Source organism: Gallus gallus, chromosome 5 (assembly GCF_016699485.2).
Source record: "Gallus gallus isolate bGalGal1 chromosome 5, bGalGal1.mat.broiler.GRCg7b, whole genome shotgun sequence".
Taxonomy (NCBI): Eukaryota; Metazoa; Chordata; class Aves; order Galliformes; family Phasianidae; genus Gallus; species Gallus gallus.
The window spans coordinates 21,098,992-21,121,761 of record NC_052536.1 but is presented as its reverse complement, the minus strand read 5'-3'; the positions used below and the strand labels follow the sequence as shown (position 1 = coordinate 21,121,761).

Here is a 22,770-nt window from a genome sequence, read left to right as displayed (position 1 = left end):
CACTTCACCCATGACAGACAATGAGCAAAGCTGCGTAAGCAGCCAAGTGCAGAAGATGAATGAACCGGGTGACGCTAAAGATCTGTGAATTGAAAAATCCAATGCATGAATTAAAACCCACAACCCCTCTCCCTTTCCCCCTCAAAAAAGAATTGTGTACAGCGGGACATAAAAGGAGAAGGAGAGAGAGAAAGGTGGAGAAAACGTGGTCTGACACATTTATAAAAACTGATGGCCTGTCACCCAGACACTGATGAATATTTTTTACAGGATAAAAATGGCAACCCAGAGTCTAAAAATAAAACGCTGTGCTGCAGACCTGTCTGGTTCAGCAACACCACCAGAATACAAACGCTCTCCCTTGCCGGTACAGCTTGACTGAGGTTTCAGAACAAAACACCAGAGAACATAACTACTATTTTCAGGGGAAAGGATTTGGATGTGTTTTTTCGTAAGAATTTAGATTAGTTTTATACTTTGCTTGCATTGCATAATTGCAATTAAAAATAAAAAACCCACTCCTAAATTTCAGCGAGAGTGGCAGAGTACTCTGTGCTGCACAAAGCACATTCTTCTTCTCTCCTTCCTCAGAAAATTACAGCATAAGAACATATTTACCAGAGCCTTTAGGTTGTAGTTTTAGTAAGCTTAAAAACATATTTTTAGAGTCGTGCTGCAGACAGAACTGTGGACACTGCTACTTTCACACCTATCCCACCCCCGGGGACAGAAAAAGAAAACCTCTTATTTCATTTTGCCTCAAAATTTAGACTAAAAACCTGCTTAGCTGAGAAGCAGAAGTGAGCGAACATCATTCACAAGAAGCACTAATTTCTCAAGCCTAGCCACACTGCAGACAAGCGGCCTTATGCAGCACAGATTCTATTTTTGGCAAGTGATGCAATAGCTGCAAGGGCTCTCCCAGAGCCTTTCACTTGAGAGCTCAAGCCATATTAAAACGCGTTATAAGAAATATAATAACCCCGTGTTGCCACCTTCCACTCTCCGCACCAGCACATTACACACAGAAATAACCCTTTCTCGTGTCAGATACCCTAAAAAAGAATCACATTTTATACGCAGAGTGAAAAAACGTGTGCACATCTCCCAGCACACACACCTGCCCTGCACTGTGCATGAGAAGAAGTTACACAATGCTGTGCAGGGATTTTCTGACCTCTTGATTTTCGGTCGGAACACGAAGCAGCTCGAGTTCCTTGCTGAATTCCAGTGAGGACTTTGAAAAGCCCACAAAGCTAATTCAAAGCCTAATCCTTCCAAAAGATATTTCCATTCTTAGAGATCTTTCAAAACCTTCTCGCGTATAACTGACAACCGTTAAGACACATTGCTGCTGGGTGACTGTTTCAGCAGCTAAAAATTCTCAAAATGGAAAGAGTTCCAGAAATGCTGTGGCCTTTTTTAAAATATATATATATTTTTTTGTACTCAAGCAGAAGAAGGATTTTTCAGCCCTTTGGATTTGGGGACCCTTCAGGTTTCCCCAACAGCCACGGGGACCTCTGCATAACACATCACGCACCCCGGTAGGTTTTGCACCAATCCCTCATAAATCAAAACTCCACCTGCCCCTTCCCAAAGGTGGAGCTATTCCTGAAGCCAGAGCTACACCAGAACCTACTTCTGTTTGAATTCTGATCTCCAGACGATGTTGTGAGGTTTGCCACAAACCTCCTCCCAGCCCAATGCACGTGTGGGGACGCAGATCCAGGTAGAACTGAGAGTCTGGAGGCTACCTGGGGAATAGGGAACGTGGCTACAGACAGACCTCATTCAGAAGCCACATGCGGAACGGGGAGTTAAGCTCTCTTGGAGATCCCAACTGCTCAAAAGTAGAGCAGAAATTGAGGCAGGAAGACACCTAGTGATATTTTATTCATTTTGGCTAGGAGCAACATTAAAACAAGCTGTACACCGAGAAGTCTGCTATTGCTCTAGGGACACTGAGGTAGGAAAATAAGGGCTCTGCAGAACAGCACAAGCAATGACAAGGATTGTGCCTCAACCACACAACCTGCTCCAAAGGAGGAAAGTTGGAGCACAGGAACTTCAACAAGCAGAGCCCTTGAACAGCTGTATGGGAGCAGTATGTGGGGAATTTCACACGACCTTGCATGTAGGGATGGGAAACACTCACTACAGCAGTGTGAATGCCTGGCAGGAATACAGACATGGCAGTACCTGCAGCTTCCAAGCAGGAGGGCCAGCCCACTGCACACCTACCACACTGTATGCAGCCCATCCAGTGCAGGTGGGACTGAAACTTGTCTGATGACTACAGGTGAGTCTCTAGCACCCCAATGAGGCAACAGAACAAAGGCTTTGTAACACTAATTAGCCCAGATGGTTTCTTAAAATAGCATATGTGAAGTGATATCTTCTTGTGAAAGAGATATTGTATCTTCTAGTAAAATGCAATGCTGCTATTCCCACTGGGTGGGAAGATCCAACATTTCAGATCACCCCACCTCCAGTTTCCAAACACAGAAAGGGGCAAACGAGATCCCCTGAGCTGCCTGTTGCTACCCAACACCAACACCTGATACAAAGCTGCTCACTTCCCCCTGCCCAGAAAGGCAGCTTCATGCTCTCCTGCTGCCACCAACCACTACAGCAGTGCTCCCGGGGAGAAGGAAGCACTGGCAGATGTCCTGCATTCCAGGAGGGGCTGGTGAGTGTCTTTGAGCTATCCCAGTAACAGCTCTCAGCCTGCTGCTACCTGTCCCTCTGGACGAGGCTGCTATTTCTGCTAAAAGCAGAGCCTTCCCAGGCACACTGGAAATAGCTGCTCGTGTTGTCATAGACAAAGATGGTTTAAGAGTATATTAAGGAGATAATGTGCTGTTAAAAAGATGCAATGGCAACCACAGATAAATGCTGATGTAGCTGGCAAGCCTTTATTCAGCTGCCAAGGTGTTACAAAGATAAGTCTTAAAAATGTAGAGAAGTAAAACAAGTAGATCTTAGTTTCTTGAGTCTTTGGAATAGAAGTTACCTAATGATGATGAGCGATCATTTCACACAGACGGTTCATACAACAACAGAGTCTAAAGTTGTTGAAAAGCCATTAAAGTTATCTTCTAAAAATACCCTGCCTTCGATTAAAAGCAAGAGGCACTCTGCAATGTTTTGTTTAAAGCCTGTGTTTCACATCTGAGCTTATGCTCTAGGAACCGATACACAACAGCAGCTTTGTTCCAATTAGAAGTCATCTGATTATCTTGCATTCGTGCACTGCAGTTCTCCAGCAGAAGCTGAAAGAAGCTCAAACCACACCTTTCGGAAAAGTCTTTCTTCTCCGCATTGTCAGAAGGATCACTCAGGTGCTCACCAGCACCCTCTACCCGCAGATTTTCCAGCAGGAACACAGAGCTGCCTCAATCGAGCCAAAGCTGCCATTCATAAAAAGGGGTTGCTCGGAGCTGAAAGACTGAGGCAGAGCAGTACAGACCAACCAGGAGGGAAGGCCAGCCTGCCTTTCTGGCCCTGGGATACGTATATTGCTCTATCTACAATGTGATTACTGACGTCTCTTCCACCTCATACTCCTAATTACATTTGCTTTCATTATTTCAATCCACAGCTGGCGGGGTGGGTGGGGGGAATTATGTTAAATGATGTTAATATACCCAAATTAATCAATTTAGAAGGTTACTTGATATCTTAGCATCAAACATTAGGGGGAGACTTATGCTAAAGCGCTTTAGAAATACTTGAGTGTTTTATTTGGATCGGCTCCGTCTCGCAATAAGTGTTTGTGTTAAAGACTCAAGGAAAAGCTCAGACGACATTCCCTTTTCCTTCCCATCTCTAAATAAAGAAACAGCCACAGATGCCTTCTATATTTCACCCTGAGCCCTTGAAAACTCACAGTATTTTCTTCCCCCGGCAGAAGCTTCCCCAGATTTTCCCATAGGAGCGAGGCTGCCAGCAAGCCTCCTTAGCTGCTGCAGCTCCCACCGACTCATTCTGGATTACTGTCTAAGAGACAATTTCAATCCAAAGCTTACTCACGGTGATGGAAACAAGTTGGACTACATTAGAACGTCACAATAATACTTCCCTGAACAAATACATTATTTTCATATGCTGGCAAGGCAATGTTTCGTATCAGAGCTTCCACACTTTGCTTTTAACCACAACCACTGACAGCACACAACAGAAGGCTCCAGCTGGGGTGAGATCCTGCCACAATTCTGCACAGCTGGCAGCTCAAAAATCCACCTCTTTCTTGGTGAACCAAGGAAGTTAAGTCAAAGTGACTTCCTCAACACAGTATCATGATGCTGCTGAGTTTGCCACAGCACTGGAGCTCGTCTGACCCACAGCAAAGCAGTCCGAGGGGCACAAACAGCCAAAACCAAGCAATTTTCTGCAGGGCAGACTCTTCAGCCAGGGCAGGACAAGGCAAACATCAGTGCCAGCACAAGGAGGAGAAAAGCTCTCTGTCCACTGTCTCCTCTCCCCGTGCCAAACAGATGAGAAAGGCATGTTGTTAAACCACACACAGGCTTCTTGTGACTGATGATACCTCACTTACGAGCTGCCATCACACAGGACAGGCAGTAAGCTGCTCCTGGTGCAAAGGAATATGAACAAGGCCCTCAAGGTTGGAGCAAACAACCAAAAAAAAAAAAAAGGCTAGAGCCAGCAAAAATCAGCAAAGATGAAGAAACAATTGAATGGAGGATCTTCGAGGAGAATCTGGGAACCAACACAAAGCTGTGGAGTACCAAAAGGTTCGATGGAGATGCAGTGACAGAATGAGCACTAGTGAAACAAAAGGCTAATGTAAAGATTTGGTATCAGAACAGCTAACGTTGCTTTTAACACAGCTGTAACTTCAGCAGAGTGCAGATTGCTTCTCGAGTGTCAGACACTGGGTTGGATACAGAGGGATATCTGAGGGCAGGAATGAACACCAAGAAACGCAATTAACTGCAGTCTTGTTCAGCTCCTGTCGGGACAGACACTTCTTCCAAAAGCTCAGTGACCCTCTGCTGTCGTATCCTCCTCCTCTTGTGCCTGGTAGAGACCTGACTCGAGAGCTGCGATGAGCTGAGCCCTGTTATGCAGGCTGAAGGCTGCTGGGGCAGATGGGAGAGACTGCACCAGCTTCTTCCCTCAATAAAATAAGCCTTTGCCCCATTGAGAATATCCCCCTCTTCATTCCTCCACCCTCACTCTAGCTCTTCTCCCCTTCTGCTTCAGTGACAGTCTTCTAACACACATGAAAAGCCTCTGAGAAGTCTTTATGGGTAACATCCCAAGAGCGCAGCGCCCCATCCCTGCCGTTGCCCAGTAAGTACAGAGTCCTGCTAGAAGCAGAGGCACAGCTTTTCACAGACACTGCCATGACTGATGGAATATATGCTCCCACAACATCTTCACTCACAGTTACACAAGAAGAGACGAATAGAAAGGAGGTAGGAAAAAAAAAACACACCAAAAAACACAACCACCACCACCAAATAAAGCAATTAAACCCATGGTGCATATCATCAACTAGGAGACAACCACTGCACACAGACTGTGCTTCAGCCTGAGCCGCAGGGGCATCTCCCAGCCTCTCTGGGACAAGCAACAGGGAGTAATGAGAGGACCCTGGGATAGATAAGCTGGGTGGGAGTTGAATGGGCATTAAAATTAGATGATCTTAAAGGTCCCTTCCAACCCAAACCATTCTATGACTCTACAAAAGCAAAAAAAGCACAAGCGGCCAAAGGACAGCACCATTTCCTCAGCCTCTGCTTTGCTGGACACCTCACCTCCAGTTCTATGCACTGCTACACCATAGGCCTCCAAACCTCAGACTTCAGGTGTCACTGCCCGTTGCTGAGGGCGCAGGAGTAAGTTGGAAGCTCTGCAAGGAAGTGTGCATACAGCTCTTTGCCAGCATGAGCTTTAGTAGGAGCATTTAACTGTCCTTCAATGCTGTTAAATAAGGCAAAGCCCACTCATATTCTGATTAAATTTCCTCCGTGACACTAGATCCGCATTACTGAAAAAATAACACCCAGAATTTCACTTGAAAAACAAGAACGGTTTCTCAAAAACCAGCAGAAGGGAAGCGCTCGCACCGGGTTAAGCTCTGGAGCTGGGGACGCCGAGCTGGCTGATGCTGCGGGCGGAGGCGGCTGCACAGCAGCACAAAGGCGGAGCGGGTGCCAACATGAGAGCGGCAGCGATCTGCAGCAGCTCGTCCACAGGGAGGCAGCAGCTCGGCGATGGGATGGAGCGCTCCTGCTGCTCAGCGCTCGCTCTGCCTCTCCTCCTCCCACAGCCGTGCGCGAGCAGGAGCGTTTCACAAGCATTGAGCAATGCTACTAAGCAGACATTTTAAACGGTCGGTAACAGCAAGCGCGGAGTAAAACACCTAAAGGGCGCAACCAGAAAGCAGAGAGGTAGCAAAACTGTAGGAAACATGACAGAGTACGCTTCATTCCCAGGAAGCGGAACAGACGTTGGTGTATGAAAGCAGCAGCAGCAGCCCATGTAAAAGGCTCCAGAGCCTCTGTGAGAAGCCGGGAGCTGGCAAGGTCCCACAGGCAGGAAAGGACGGAGCCACAGGGTCAGAGAACCCAGCTCTGCCCGACCTCACTGGGAGCACAGCGCCCGTCCAGCCCCATGGACAGCCACTGGGGCACTTAGCGCAATAACCCCACACAGATGCCTTGCAAATAGCCATACAAGAAAACAGTACATGCTCCAGTCTGACAATTTGACTTCAGCTGTCACAAGCAGGGGTTGCAGCAAGCTGGTGCTTTTTCACATGTTCTCGGCATTACTTTCTGGCTTGACAAGTGCCATGCTTTATCTCGACTAGGGTAGAAGTGTTTGCACAGGGTCCAGAATCATAAGCATTAAATAATAATAATATTGCCACAGATCCAGAGTGCTGAAGATGATAAATCCCTGAGCAAGGGATTCTGCTACAGAACGACAGAACCAAAAACTGCTGCAAAGCTCTGCCTACAGCAGCCAGGCACTCAGATGCAGGAAAACCAGGAGTTGTCAGAGCCCCTCCCCTCCCACCCTGCAGGGAGCAGCACTAAAAGAGGGCTGAATCCCTCCTCATTTCCCCACCACCTACACCCTTCCCACACACCGTACCAGACTGGCTGCTTTCATCTGCAACAGCGATTTATGATGGGGTCTGTCAACTACTGTTGCGCAGTGCCAAATGCCTGCAAAGCATGATTGCACTCATTTGTGCAATAGTGATTTACATCTGTCTTCACAAAACAAAGAAAAACACCCTTCCAGTAACAGAACTTTATTTCATATAATGCTAAGGAGCTTTAGAAAATGACAGTGCTTGAGAAAGCTGTTCAAAGGTACCAACAAGTTGGCACCTGGTGAGCGCTACAGCCAATGTCCTCTGCATAGACCACTCCAATTACCACTAAAATAATCTACCGTCTGAGAGATTTCATTATGGTTGTCCCAATAACTTCACAAGGCTCAGGTCTGTTTTATAGCGCACAGTTTCCAGGGACTACAGGAAGCAAATTTCTGTACGTGGAATCAAACTCAAACTCTTGACGAGCACAACATCCAGCTTGTCACTTCGTCTTCCCACAAGCATCTCATTGTATTAGAGATGATAATAAGATGATACTTGAGGTCTTTTTAGAGCTGGCTATTAGCCCTGCTTCCTTGTCAACCAGAGCTTGGGAATCACCTGGCATGTCTTGGCTCTTGAACCTGACTGTTAAGACATCAGCATCTACTTCACTGCTTGGGCATTCAGTTGCATCTGTCTTCAACATCTTCCTTAGTGATCCCCCAGAAGTCACTATTTTCAGATGTCAGACTCTGCATATCAAAGCCCGGTCTACGCTAAGAAGAAAAAGCCAGCAAGAGCAGGCAGAGCACTCACCCATCCTTGCTGCCAATTGGGGAAGTTACTGCTCAGCCTTTATGCAGGAAAAGAATGGGTCAGTGCTGAGTGTGGGGGGTTTTGGTTAAAAGCAAACTACAGAAAATTGGAAGCAGCTGAGTGCACCACTCTGATTAATGACCTTCTGCAAATACTTTTTTTAAGAAATCTAGAGCAAGTTGCCCACATTTGGTTATTTTTGCACATTAGTGAATAATCTCCAAGAAGCTTAATTAAGGCAAGCTCATCTTTGCAAACATTTGTTGGCCCCAATACAACTGTACAGCTGTATTCACCACATGAGAAAGCGTCACTGCTATCAGACATTTTGTAATCACTAAATGTCTGCTCGTTACTTTGTACTCGGTTGTACCACAGGCAGTGGGGAAGAAGAGCATGTTGTCCTAAGGAATCGGGAGGCCTGAAAGAAAACCAGGGTTTAAGAACCATAGAATCATCTGAGTGGGAAGGCACCTCTAAAGGTCATCTAGGCCAACTGTCCTGCAATGAACAGGGACACCTACAGCTAGATCAGGGTGCTCAGAGCCTCACTGAAACAAACCTGGCTTCCAGTGAAATGTCCTCATTAAAACCTTTGCCATTTTGAGAGAAGAAAAAAGATGAAGTAATTGACATGACCAAGATTTTAGAAACCTTAGAGCATCAATGATCACTCTGACTTGGAGTGCTGGACTATTTTGAACACATAAAGCTGATGAATGACATCTGTCCAGCTCAGCACCTCAGAACCTCTGCCTCCAGACTGGAGCAGGGCAGGGCGATGGCCTCATCGCGCTGCATCCACCAAAGTGACTCCCTGGCACCACGCTCCTACCGAGGTTTATTTAGCTAAACTGTTTTCCAAAGGAGGAAGATGTTATTCTTAGCTTCTGCCATCAATTTATGAGGCAAATTAAAGCTGTGAAGCAGCTGACCCGGAGTTTGGCATGTTCTCACAAGGTGCACCCAGAGATCCCATACAGACACAACATCCACCCAACCCAGGCAGCTATGGAGAAGCCAAAACCAAGCCAGTGTGAGCTTCAGGGGGAGAGGGAAAAAGAAAAGCCTCACACAGACCTTCAATCATATGTGTCATAGTGGAGAAATGACCCTTCTGTAACTGTGGTTGCTACTTAAAGGAGCACAAACTTCATTTTCCTCGAGTACAATACTAGCTCATGTAGCTCCTCCTCCTCACATCCCCTCCTCCTAAGCCCCAGCAACCAGACACAGCACACAGCCAATTGTATGTATGCAACCACAAGTCCGCTCAGAAAACAAAGAAAGGACTCATAAATCAGTCCCAAATGCACAAAAGGGTCGGAGGGCAGGAAGGGGTGAGCGGTCCCCGCAGAGCTCCTGAGGGGGAGTGACAGCAGCGAGGACGGAGCTGTGCCAGCGTGCCTCTTCTTCCCCGCTCAGAGATCATGACTGGGACAAAGGGAAAGAAAGAGTTTCTGTCGGCAGCCATCGGCCGGGTGCAGCACTAACAGAGAACGCTCTCACAGGGCTCCTCTCTGATTGAAGACGTGGCTGGGGGACGTCCTGTGGGCTGCAGCACGTAGCTTCATGCGATGTGCCTGCCGAAGGCGCAGGGCTGGCACGGCGCAGAGCCTCGCGCAGCAGCCCACGGCAGAGAGAGGAGCTGGGGGCCATTCCCAGCCACACTTCTAACCAGCGCTCTGCTCCCCTATCTGGAAGGAAGGCGTGGGCCTTGGCTAGTTGCAGTCACGCCATAACTTGCCCAGAGCATCGCTGCCGCACTCTCGGCTCACGCCTCCCAGGAGCAGACGCTCACCGCCCGATGTCCACCCACGTATGGATTTTCCTCGGCTGCTGCAGAAACCAGGGTAGGGTCGGGCCGGGCCCTTTGCGCCCCACACCGCCACACTGCTGCGGGCATCGGCACCTGCAGGCCGCCTGCTCCCCTGCCGGGCGGGAAGAAAGTTTATTTCAGGGCCTTCCTAAGGACTCCGTCTGAGACGCGCGCGGCTCGCAGCTCCTCACACCGCCTGCACGAACCTTACAGCAGCCTTCCCGCTGCCCGAGGGTCTGCGAGCGGCCTCGATCCGAGCCGCGGCGCCGCGGCGCAGAACTTCTTTGCAACTCCTCGCAGTCCCTCAGAAGGGGCGTGCGGAGACGAGCGAGTTGTAAGCAGAGCCCCTTCCCGCTCCACGCACAGGAGCTGCCCCGCGCGCTGCGGCCGCGCCGGCTCCTCACAGCACCCCCGGCCCGGGGTGCCGGGACCGCGCGGCGGGAAACCGTCGGTCGGAGGGACACGCAGCTCTCCACAGCCCTCCGCTCAGCGGCGCTTCGGAGCCGGGAGGGGGGGGGGGGGGGGGGGGGGCGGAGAGCGAGAGGACACCGGGGCGGTCCCGAGCGTGCCCGGAGCCCCACCGAGGCCCAGAGTCGCCCCTCGAGGCCCCCGCGCCCGTCCTCGACGCCGCCTCCCACACGCGCGGACGGACAGAACGCGGACCCCCCCCCGCCCCGCGGAGCGCACCCACCTGCCCATGCGCCCAGCTGGGGTCCCACGGCGCGGCCGCCGCCCAGCACCCAGACGCGCAGCCCGCTCAGCAGGCGGAAGGCGCACAGCACCGCCGTGTAGAGGACGCCCAACGCGCCCACCCAGTAGAAAAGGCCGGCGGCCGGCAGCGCGGCGGGAGCCAACATGCTGCCTGCGGAGGCGGCCGCGACGGGACTGAACCCTCCCGGCCACCGCCGGCCCGCAGCCGCCGCCGCTCCCGCCCCCGCCGCGCTGCCATTGGCCGAAGGGGCGCTCAATCGCGCGGTAACCTGGCGACGCGGCCGGCCCCGCCCTCCCTGGGCTCGCGCGGCCGGAAGGGAGGGGGAAGGGAGCGCGCGGCCACACGCCCCCGTACTACTTGCGGCCTGCGCCCCACGTGGTCGGCACCGCTCCCTTACCGCCATTGGCCGCGAGAGATGGCCGTCACGCGGCAGGCGCACTCCGGTTGGCCCTCCGGTCCGAAGGCCCCGCGGGATTGGCGAGTAGAGGAACCTCTCCTCCCGCCCCTCCTGACGTCATATGAGCCCATTCATAAAAATGCCGTAGCCCCGCCTCGCGCCCGAGCACGTCCCCAGGCTCTCCCTGCCCCCTCCTTCCGCCCGCGGGTTGCCTCCGCACCTGGGGGAGGGGGGGCCTCCCCCGCTCTGCCCGCGCGCACCGTCTCTCCCCCCGATCGGCCCCGCACCGCGTCTGTCGCGAGACCCCAACGACGGTCTTTAGGGCAGGGATCGCTTTTCGAAGCCGGGTGCGATGCAGTACCGGCGCTGCGCTGCCCAGAACGCGGCCGTGGCGCGGTTCGAGCGCTCCCACGCGCGGCCCGTGGAGGGGGGGGGGGTTGGACAGCGATGGGTCGCTAAGCGCAAAGGGAATGAAACCCAAAGAAACAGAACAGAAACAAAGGTTGGTTCGTTTCACAGATTTATTCAAGAAAAAAAGGCGTTGTTGTTTTTTAACATTTCCCATAGATACACAGTAATTCTTCCACTGACAACCACATAATCAACAGAAGGCGAAGCTCTGCGTTCGTGACCTTGTCGACAGCCACTGTCTTTGTGGTGGGATTCAAAGCCCACCGGACCCAGCACACAGCCCCCACACAGGCTGCAGTGGGACTCGGCCCCAGCCACTGTCCTGCTGGCTCACCTGCAGCTAAGCTGGGTGATTCACCTTTATCACACAGCACTCAGAGCACGTCGAACAGCAGACAGTTTGTCCCCAGGTTTCCTTCCATCCGTCCCCCAGCAGACCCCTATACACCCACTCAGCTCTCCTGCTAATTTCATCAGCCACAGTGCAAATATTTGGGAATTACTTCATTCTCCTTTTGCTCTGTCCAAGCCCTTCCTGAATTTGTAAACCTATCTGCATGGGAACCCTTGGTATATCTGCAGGAACGCGTGGCCGTGGGAAAGAAACAGCTTGGTTACAGTAACGGAGAAGAATACAGGTCAGCAGGGGGAGGTTACAGCATCCCCTCGCTGGGAATAGGGTGCTCATGTACACTGTTAGAAAGAGCACAGACAGGCTGTGATTACACTGCATAGTTGTTCTCCTGCTTGCTGTCAAAGTGGTTCTTCAGCTGCCTGCAGGACAACACCACGCTGCTGATCGTCACTTCTGTCTTCCAGAGGGCGATGCGATGAGGAGGCGGGATACTGCAGCAGCATCTGGAAAGAGAAACCACTGTGGCTCAGTAAGAGATCTGCTCGCAGTTACAGACAGAACCTGAGCTCAGGTGAGGGTTGGAAGGTAATCAGACAGTCAGGGTCACTGTGGAGAACAGCAGCCCATTGGGCAGCACAGTGTAGGCACGGGCTGGGAGAAGGAAGCTGGGCAGCCTGCTGAACAGCTGCACGTCCACATCATGGCCACCGCATTTTCCAGAGGGATGCTGCCAGGTACAAGCGGGTCAGAAATGGGGAAGGAAGTACGTGGGTGCTAAGATTTTCTGGCCTTTGTCAGAGCCCACCACCTTCTATTTTAAGGTCTATTGCCCACGGCACTGCTGCTGGGCTGCCCCTGAGCCCGTGCCTGAACAGCCTTCTTGCTGTGGGTCACAACTATTCTCTCGGGGAACCAATGAACCCCTTGACAGAGAAGCACAAATACAGCAAGGCGGCCCTCAAAAAAAAAAAAAAAAGTGTTAAAAAATAATACTGGTTATTCAACAGCGTTGCTGTTTTTTTTTTTATGTTGCTCTGCTCAGAGAGAAAGGCAGTCCTCCGAGAGCTTGCAGGCTGCATTTAGACGAGGATGAGTCACAGGCAGGGAGCGGGACTCACTGGAAGGGAAAGAATTAAACAAAGGTCAGGCGAGGGGGTTTGGATCTCTGGCTTAAGGTCATCACACGTTCCCAGGAACAGGCATCTCCCTTCTGAGGGTGCACTCAGTCCTTCCCCAAGCTCTGCAGCCCTGCTCTCGCTTCCCCCAGCTGCTGCCGAGCCTGAAGGAGCCTCCAGTCAGCTGAGCCGATGGAGCTGACGGACATTTTGAACACACTCACGCAGCGACATGCACACACGTGTATGAGAATACCTGGCCAAGACGCTTCCCCAGCGTCGCTTATCAGTCCAGGCATGAAGGCAGATCTCTGCAGATGCAGACTTCCTCGGGGTTGCAGTGTTGCAAGCATAAGGCAACCTACAGCTTAGCTACGTTGCTCCATCGCATGGAAGGTGGCCCAACTGTATGGCAGATCACAGGAGAGATAACAGAGAAAGAAGTTAGGAAAGCTGAAGGAGTAAGAACGTGTGCGAGTAAAACAGCAAACAAAAAATGAAAAATGAGGAGGCAGAGCTATAGACAGGGAGAAATCTAAAGAAGGCAAAAAGGAGAAATAAACCAGAGTGAAGAGAAGATGGCACAGCCAATCATTAGAGACATTCAATTGTTATTTTCAAGATCTCCTGTGACTTTGCTGCCATGCAAGTACCCCCTAGGCAGCCCCACACTGGTGAAATCACACCGCAGCCCCTCCCACGTGCTCAGTGCCTCCTGCCCCTCTCCCCTAGTACTGAGGGCCCCTCCCTGCAGGCCCCACAGCCGGGAATCCCCCGCACTGGCAGGCTGGGCATGCAGCCGGGTGGCCAGGCAGCACAGCGCACTGGGGCTGGCACTCATCCCTCGCTCGGCTCTGACTAACCCAGCCTGCGGTGCCATCAGCTCTGCAGGGACACCGAGAATAGGAACGGGGACTGCTGGTAATCCAGGATGTGTCACTTTTCTCTGCCACTGAAAAAGAGGTACAGTCGCTTGTTTCACTAAGTGGCATTCTTGTACCCAGCACTAATTGAATCCCTTTACAAATATGTTTTTCACCCTAGCAAGTCAAGTGCAGCTCTCTCCCCCGTACAGTCATTCTGTTCTTATGACTCTGTTACCATTACTCACACACACTGCAGTGAGGCCAGATTCAGTATGGGGCCCGGCTGTTGCACTGCTGAGCACTGCACTGTTTCTTTGCCCAAATCCAAAGCTCCAAATTAGACGCCCTGCCTCAGCGTATAATGCAGAAGAGTATATAAGAATGGGTTTTGACCAGCCTGGTTAAGTGAAAAGCTCTTTACATGAACCAGATGGACAGGTCAATAAATCTCTCAGGACACTTTGTATATGGATCCCAGCTCCAGGTTAAAGCAAGCTATCTTGCTTGGGATTCCCAATCCTGAGGCTTTTCTAAGGCACCTCCCCCATCCCTTTTACAGGGCTCATGCAAAAGGAACTCAGAAACTCAGTATTCCCTCCCCTTCCTGACAGCACCTGTACCAGCAAACAGGCACGATGTCTGATCTGAATGTTTCTCAAACCCTGCATTCGCACACCTTTGACTGCAGTTTCTATTAGAGGGACAGGAACCTGTAAACACAAGCCTGAAACACAGATCTTTCAAACTAAATCATAGAGGCTTCTTAGATTACCACACTGTGCTAATGACACAATTGCACATCTCTTCTTGTTTCTTAAAGGAAACGGAGGCATCACCTGCACACCTTCATGCTTTAGGGATTAATGTCCTGTATTTCTCAACAACTAATCATGCCAGATAAAGGCAGCAATGGACGCTAACCAGAAATGAAAGCAAGACAGTTGTTTGCATATTAACTAGTCAAGTCTACAGCTTGTAATTTTCACGTCACACAGGTGTACATTCATCTTTATGAATAGGTCCACTCCATTTCTCTTAAATAGAATAGGAAACAACATTAACAGCGCTATAACCTTCTAGTACTTTATACAGGGATTTTTGACTTCTCCCCACCCTGAATTAGCAAGTGAGCTCTGCTGTCTCTTGTCAAACCTCATAATTCCTTTTTATTTTTTATTTTTTTGCCATTCTCTGTTCAGAGTTCTCATAAATTACTGCAATGAGATTATTACAGCGAGGCTCCAGATCCACTCCTCATGCAAAACGGGAAAAACTTTGAGTAAAACATACACATGAAGGTTTTGGGGGTTTGTTTTTTCAATCACCAGCAGTACTGAAAATCAAGGAAGTATTTCTTCAAAACAACCCTAACAGTTGTGCATGCTGCAGAAATCCAAGCACAGAACGTCTTCAGTGAAGAGACACAGTACGGGCTGCAGCGAGAGAAGATTAACCTTTCTCAATCCTACAGCCCATTGAAATGTATTGATTTTGAGCTGAAAATATCATCTGTAGAAACAAAATACTGTGTTCTCATTGTTTAATCCTTGATGTCTCTGCTATCTAGTTTCGTAACTGTAGATAAGGGATACAGATATTTGTCCATATGAAATGAACAAAGTTCAGGAATGCGTGTCCCTCATGCCACTGCCAGCATGCAGTGTCACCTTGCACGATGAAGTCACTTTCAGACCCAGATGATGGACTTCAATTGATAAGAAACCTTTTTCTCCTCATCTATGACCTCTTTTCACCCACCACCCTGCATTACACACTCATCCCTCTTTCACTGAATCCTTTTGTGGAGTGTACTGAGTGGGAAACTGTGCCCAAGCCCTCCACCCACCTCCATCCAATCCAAGTGCTGTCACTGACAGACTTTGTCTAGCACCAGCTGGATCCTATCCGTGGGACAGGAATCACACGGCACTTCATCTCTTCCACATAACTGCTTCCCTTCTTCCATATTCCAGTGGAGTAGCTTTGCTGTCACATCCTTTAGGGAAGTCCTTGTTCCTCCAGCGCCTCCTCAAACATTCACATGCTGGATGGTTCTGGTGCCCTGCCACAACCTGGTACTTCCAGAAGTTTTTCTGTATTGACCGCTGCCAGTGTCTTGGCACAGAGTTAAGTAGAGCACTAGTAGGGACAGAAGCTAAGAAGAGCACTAGTAGGGACAGGAGCTAAGAGAAAATCTGTTGCGTATCCTTAAGAGGCAGATAGTCTCACTAATGTCCCAGGCAGGCAACTCGGCAGCCTCAGCTTCAGATGCCAAAAAGACAACCACATGCTCCAGTCTTCCATTCAGGGATTGTAACTGAAGCATCAGAGGGCAATACAATGTTGGGGAATTTATGGTAGCAGACCGCTGCCTGGCTCAAACCAGTTAAGTCTGTCCTCTCTGAGTGCTTCTTTGTGCATGACGGTGGGAGAGCAAAACTCATCACACCTTCATAGTTTAAATCAAGCTGTCATCTCCCTGAATACAACAGTTAAGAATGGTGCTAATCATTTGAACCCCTTCCACAGAAACGACCACCACCTCTCTGAAACAAGTACAGAAAATACTTTTATCTAATAAGATAGCTTGATTAACTTTCCTTCTGCATAAGAAGGCACTGCAGAAAATGTAGCTCCAAAATATGTAAATTTCCTTCCTAAAATTTTCACAAGTTGGAGAGAGAGCGAGGGAATGCCAGCCTTCCTCTTCTCTTCTTGCTATTTCTATTCCTGTAGATGCTGCTATAACGACAACATCCAGCAGCTTTTCTACCAACTGTATGATCATTTTAGGGGTTCTGAGCTATTTTTTCCTAGGAGAGGCTCTTCTAAGGGAGCTAGTCTATCGTTTCCTCTCCTTTGACTGTTTTTCATTCTCGGAACATGAGGAAGTAAACTACATAAGAGACAAAAGACACCAGAATAACGCTCCCATGTAGAAGGCCACCTATTCAGGGGGTATGAAACGCCACCCCTCTGGAAACATCAGCATAAGAGGACGACAGTAACTGGTGACACCGGTGAAAGTGACTCCTTTTGCAGCGGAATGCCTTGCAGGATGACCTGAGCACTTCAAGACAGAAAATATTCCTTTGCTGTAGCCCTTATACTGTGTTCCCAGCACTACAGTGGGAAAGGCAACTTCCTCCTAATTCAAATAGGTCAAGAGAAGAAAAAGAGAAAGCATATGCTAAGAACAGGTATGTTTTTCTTCAGAAATATCAGATTTATGATGAAAGAAAAATGTTTCAGAAATCCAGTTTCAATAATGACCAAGCATGTTTCATTCCATACTCGTAGATTCAGTTCACAGTCACATTTCTGCCCTGCGAGCCTCAAGTTTCTGTCTGCAGCTCACATACTACCATCTATTATAGACAAAGTGTGCAAGAAGCCATTTAGAGATAATACATATATATTTTTGTATTCCCAGTCTTTCATACTGTCTTCTACCAAATAAGCCTTTCATTTTCACATGACTTGCTCACCTCTAGGGGAATGAAAGAAGTTTAATCCCTATAATCCATTCACTACTCGGTTTCAGCAACTAGAAGAAGAGCCACTGGAAGCACTTAACGCATGCGTTGATGAAGAGAGCGATTCGCTCACTTAGTTTTCTACTGACCACTGAATGGGATGCTACCTCCATAAAACATTTTTTTCTTCTCTCTGAATAACCTGGGTCAGTTGTGGACTAGCAGATAAAATGAAAAACGATGGCTGAGCAATGATCGTTTAATTTCCTGTGTTGTGGAGATACCCCAGATAGCAATGGTGCCAGGTAAGAATCTAAAATGTCTGCCTGGACCATGGCAGCCTTGGTGTGAGGAGCAACATTCTGCAATTTCAAGGTTCTTCTGTTAATCTGTTGGTGCTGCACTAAGCGTGGTACGTGAAAACCACAGACTCTAAAAATAAAAGCAGAAAATAGATATAAGTCTCAGGTAACATCCCAAGGGAGCTGATTATACATACATTCATGAATGCAATATTGCCTTGCCCCAGATGACTTCAAGTTTTTCATTTAAATATTTTCCTAAAAATTGTTCCACGAGGACTTCTACGAATAGCACACCCGGGGACAGAAAGTCCTGCAGAGCTGTGTGAGTACACCTCGACAGTTATTCCATATATAAGAGTGGAAATGTACAGAGACTTCACACGGTGAAGTGAGCAAGGTAAAGAACACAGCTTCCTTTCTGTTAGCGTACTGCCGAACATACACACGAGAGGCATCTGGTAGTGAATATAATTGAACTACTCTGCTTCTGGTAAGGATCCCAAAGAAAAAGAACTTGAATAATGGAAAAGGAAAGCATGACGACAACAGCCGTACCACAATGGGCCCACTGCAGAAGTACTCATCCATCTCATAGTCCATTTTGCCGGGTCACGAGAGCACTGAACTAACAGATGGGACATCCAGCATTCCTGAGCCAAACTCCCCACTGCTCTGCAGAACCACACACTCATCTTTTCTGATTTTTTCAAACTTTATTTTAAAAGCAATTCAGTTTTCCTGCCCATTTGAAACCTCTCCAGAGCATTTACAGAACAACAGTGAGAACTTTTCTTGCCATTTCCAGTAAACTGTGCTCACTTTTTTTTAGCTTGCTTCTGCTAACCTCGAGCTTGCAAGTTCCTTTCCTCCCATACATAAAAAACGCACAACTTCCAACTGTTGTGTCTCCCAGCACGCAGACTCTTCATTCCTCTTAACATCCACAGCCCTATTCTGCGTCTGTTCAGAACCGTTTATCTGAGTGTGGGCAATCAGTTGGGCCGCAGATAAGGATACGGTCTCAGGCAGCCATGCAATCTGACATCAGTATTTTGCACAGCCAGCGGAGGCCCTCCCGTAGCAGTTCCAGAGGACGGCCTTTTCACTCACGTACTTTCTGAGCCCCCTCACAGCAGCAGCATGCCGCCATCCTGCTGCCTACCGCTCCGACCCCTAATTCGCTGCCAAGCCGGGGAGCTCTACTTGCAGAGATCACCACTGCCTTCTATTTGCATCACCAAATCCCATTAATCTTTGCTTTACTTCATCTTGTTGGCACATGGATGTTCCAAGCCTCCCTTCTGTCGATGCAGTCTCCCAGCTTCGCGTTGCAGAATTTCCTCACTCTAATTCCACTCGTTTACAAACTGCTTCCCTCCTCAGCTCGTCCTCAGACCAAACATCCCCACTGCCGAGTCCTGCCAGCTTTGCGGATCCGTCCCCACGGCGCCCCGCAGCCCCCGACCCAGCCCCGCCGCGGAGCTCGTCAAGAGCCGGGCAGCCCCCGAGGAAGGGCCGGGCAGCCCCGCTCCCAGCACAGGGAAGGCGCTCCCCCGCCGCTGACCTGCGAGTACCGAGGCGGCCCGCCGGCCGGGCCCGTCCCGTCCCGAGCCGGCCTCACGAGGGTAACCGCGCCGCTCCCCGTACGCCGGGCCCGGGCCGGCAGCGCCGAGGCGGCCGCCATGCCGGTCGCGGTGCGCGGCGGCGGCGTTTACGACAGCTCCCGGCATGCCGCGGCGCCTACAACTCCCAGCTGCCCGCCGCCGCCCGCGTTAACCCTCTGCGGCGCCGGGGTGGCCCCGCGGCCGCCGGCCCCTCGCCGGCCCCCCGACCCCGCTCCCTTTCGGCCGGCGCCGTGCCGGGCCGCCTGGACCGGGCCGTGCTCCCTGCGGGCCCTGGAGGCGCGGCCCGGCGCGGTGCGGCCCGCCGTCCGTGCTCCGAGCGGCCCGGCCCGGCCCGGCCCCGGTGGCGGCCAGGCTGTGCTCCTGCCCGCGGCTCTGCTCCCAGCCCGGCCGCTGAGTGCGGGCCGCGCCGCGCTCTGTGACTGCCCGCTCGCCCCGGTTAGCCAACAGCCGGTGACAGATCCTCCCTCCGCTTCTTTTGTTTTGTTCTTAATTGTTTTCACAACACTGCTGCTACTGAGTGAATTAACTCGGAAGTAGCCAGGCGAGCCCCCCCAAAACTTTGCAACAAAGTTACCGGCAACACTGTGTTTTCCTGCAATGCCAGGCTCCCTCGAGCTGTCATGCCCTCTCCCCCTTCCCACACGCTCCATACAGGTGCCCAGCACACGTAGCATTCACATGGGCAGCACTTCCCAGCTCCTGCCTTACACCGAGCAGCAGGTACGAGCACGCAAGCATCCCAGTGCCAGCCAAAAATCACCCACACAGCCGGCACCCAGCCCTGAGGTGGCTCAGCGAAGGGGACCACAGGCCCCCTCCCAGCAGGACCCCACCGGGACGGCCTCGGGGTCACCTGCCCTGACACCCCCCGGTGTGCTCAGCTCCGTCCCACACACCTGCCCGGCTTCGAGCATTTTTAAGAGAGCACCGTACGGCAATACAACTCCAACGGCTCTAATTTGTAGTGCTACAAACTGTAACGTGCTCAGACGTGTGCTGCCTGACAGACTACACAGAGCTGCCTCCTGCTTCAGCCCTGCAACAAACGCAAATAGCCAGAAACATTCTGCTACGTCTCCAAAATTAAGACACCGACTGAAGGAAGCTCACCGCTGGGCTTTTTGCACAAATATTGCTTTAAAAAAAAATAAATCTCTGCAAATTTATCATTTGCCTTAGCCCATAAGCAACGCAGGGCAAAGTAACACACACAGATCTTCCTTTTCTCAAAATAAAAACATAAAAATCAAAAACACATCACTGGCAATAGAACCACACATACAGCTCTTTTTTTTTTTAAAGTGTATTTTTTAATATCTTGCCCCCGAAATCAGCCTACGAGCCAACAACTTTATCCAGAGAAAGCACAATTGGAAAGGCTTTTTCTGCTGTCCTGTTCTCGACACTTACAGGAGGTTTTTAATGGCAATTCGCAGCCACGCTATTCCAAATGGCACGAGCACAATTATTCAGAATTTATCCCTCGTTGTAGCAATTTTTACTTGGGCATATTTTTCAGAATTTCCTTGGAAAACACGACCGATTCCATCCGGCTCAGCGCTCTTACACTGCTACCTCTTTCTCTGCATTTTCTCCTGACCAAACAACCACAAACATTTTCTAAGTATTTTACATATATATAGCAAAGACTTAAAGAGGACGACGCGGCGAGAGAAACGCTCCAAAACAAACCAAAGGTGCCAATGACCTCCTCCCATATTGCAGACATACCTCCAAAATCCCTGCACTGGTACAGGATTATATATTTCACTACGAGTTCGGCCTCTTTATATTTTGTACCATTTTAACACCCCAAATTTATAGATTTTTTAAATTGGCACGTTAAAAGGGCTTTCTTTAAGGATTTCAATGAAAATAGTGTTATGTTTTGTCATATTACCATAATCCTTCTTTTTAAATCACTTAGAATTTCAGTGTAACCTAATTAAGTAATTTTAAGCAAGTCTTAACCCAAATACATAGATCTAATAAAAATGTATTTTGCAAACAGAGAAAGTGGACTTCTAAAATGGATTCCTCAGGTATGAGCAAAAATGCTGAAACATTTTCTCCCCACAAACTTTGAGATATGAGCTGTTCCAGAGCACTTGCAGCTAAAAAACCAAATCCTTAGAAGAGAAGAAATTTCACCAAATATCAAGTGTAACGTTTCATCCCAATTGTATTTGTTTATTCATTTGATATTTGAAAGAAATCTTCCAATTTTCCTTTCCAAAAAGGAGGGAGAATTTGGGAAGAAAAATACTGCAAAGCCCTGTCTTTCTGTTCGGACGTATCGTATATTTCAAAGCCCTTCTAACAGCAATGTATATTGTTGTTAGATATTGTAGATTATTTTGGTAGTGAAAATTTGGCTATTTTGATATTTTTTTTCCCCCTTTCGAAAGGCTACAGAACAGCATTATAGATTTTAGAGGCTTCAAACCAATTTTAATCTCTCTCTTTTTTTCGATGCTACAAACATCCGATTTGGTAAACGGCATTTACATTTCACTCTTGTCTAAATTATCAGAGCTGAATAAGGAATCCAAACCGGAAAGGCCAAGCGAGGTACCGCACGCAACACAACGCCCAACGCTTCAACACAGCTCCTCTCTCCATCGGTGTATCAGCAGTTCACACAAAGTATACAATATCTTCGAAATATCACCTCTTTCCCCATCAGAAAATTTTGCTTAGTGACTAATTTCACCTCGAGGAACTGCATACCGCCAGAAAACATCCTGCCTATAGCTTTATGCCATTTACTAACTCTTGTCTAATTAACCAGCGTGCTTTAAAAACAAGTATCTGTCCCTCAATTTAATCCAAACAGAATATTTCTAATCGCTACCGCATCAAATACATTTGTCAACACAAAAAAATAAGCCACAAACAATTAGAAAGAATTGGTTTTTTTAGCCCTGTCTTTGACCAACCACAAACTACAGCCTCCACTTCAAATTTACTTTGTATTTTAATACGAGGTGAACTGAAACGCACACTCCAGCTAACAAGTACATCAGCCTTTCTGTAACATCCTATCGTTGGCATGTTTTAATGGGAAAATCCCATATAACACTATCAGCGCTGCCGTTCTCACACAACCGAACAGGCTGCAGGAGGGCTTCGCATTTGCTGCCCTCCCTCACAACACTTGGCCTCCTCATCTCTCCCAAAATAAAGCAGGAATCTTTAGGCTTCTGTGAAATGCCACCGACAAACTATAGAACCGAAAAGGCCAAAGGGTCGGGCACTATTTAGTCCTAACAGAAAGGGTATTTTCTCTCCGTGTGGAAACCCACAAGTAGCAGCACGTTACCTGAGAACTGATGCTCTTTCTCCTGGGACGGACGTCCTCCTGTCCGAAGCAGAGGCTGCTCCACGTTCCTTGCAACATAAGAGAAAATACATTACAATTATTCCAATGTTTAGGCCCATTTCTGATCATTCAAACTATCTGACCCTCACAAGCTTTTGTGCCTTTTGGGCTGAGAAGCATTCGAAAAACTCCTGTTGCATTCTAACTGAGGCCATCAAATCTGTCTTTGTAAGTCAGGTAGACGTGTTAAAAATCACCCCCCTGCATGTTCTGCACCCCTTCCAGAGCCTCCAAACCAGTCCCCGAGTTCTCAGAGGGCTGTGTACAGCTGCATGCTGCATCTCATTTGCATCACTTAGTCTGCAAATCGCTTGACCTTATATTGAAAAAGAAAAAAAAACATCACTGATTTTTACATATATGGAGATCTGATTTTTTTTTTTTTTTATGTTTTTTTTTTTTTA

General features: G+C 49.1%; 1 protein-coding gene and 1 non-coding gene across 4 annotated transcripts in view; both read right to left on the bottom strand.

Moving 5' to 3' along the window:
- The window catches only part of HSD17B12 (hydroxysteroid (17-beta) dehydrogenase 12), a 71,278-nt gene extending 60,426 nt beyond the window's left edge, over nucleotides 1-10,852 (bottom strand). The window contains exon 1 of the mRNA XM_015287198.3: nucleotides 10,414-10,852. Coding sequence (XP_015142684.1) covers nucleotides 10,414-10,837 — 424 coding nt within the window. The 5' untranslated portion in view covers nucleotides 10,838-10,852. The remainder of the gene's footprint in view (nucleotides 1-10,413) is intronic.
- A 486-nt stretch (nucleotides 10,853-11,338) lies between these two features.
- Nucleotides 11,339-19,050, bottom strand: LOC121110836. 3 transcript variants are annotated; one of them, XR_005860062.2, is made up of 4 exons: nucleotides 18,924-19,050; nucleotides 15,425-17,486; nucleotides 12,969-13,117; nucleotides 11,339-12,100 (listed from the first exon to the last, which is right to left on the bottom strand). It is a non-coding gene; the product is annotated as an uncharacterized LOC121110836 (transcript). The 3 variants fall into 3 exon arrangements; XR_005860060.2 differs by having other exon boundaries at nucleotides 15,425-19,050; XR_005860059.2 differs by lacking the exon at nucleotides 15,425-17,486.
- Nucleotides 19,051-22,770: the final 3,720 nt, after the last annotated feature.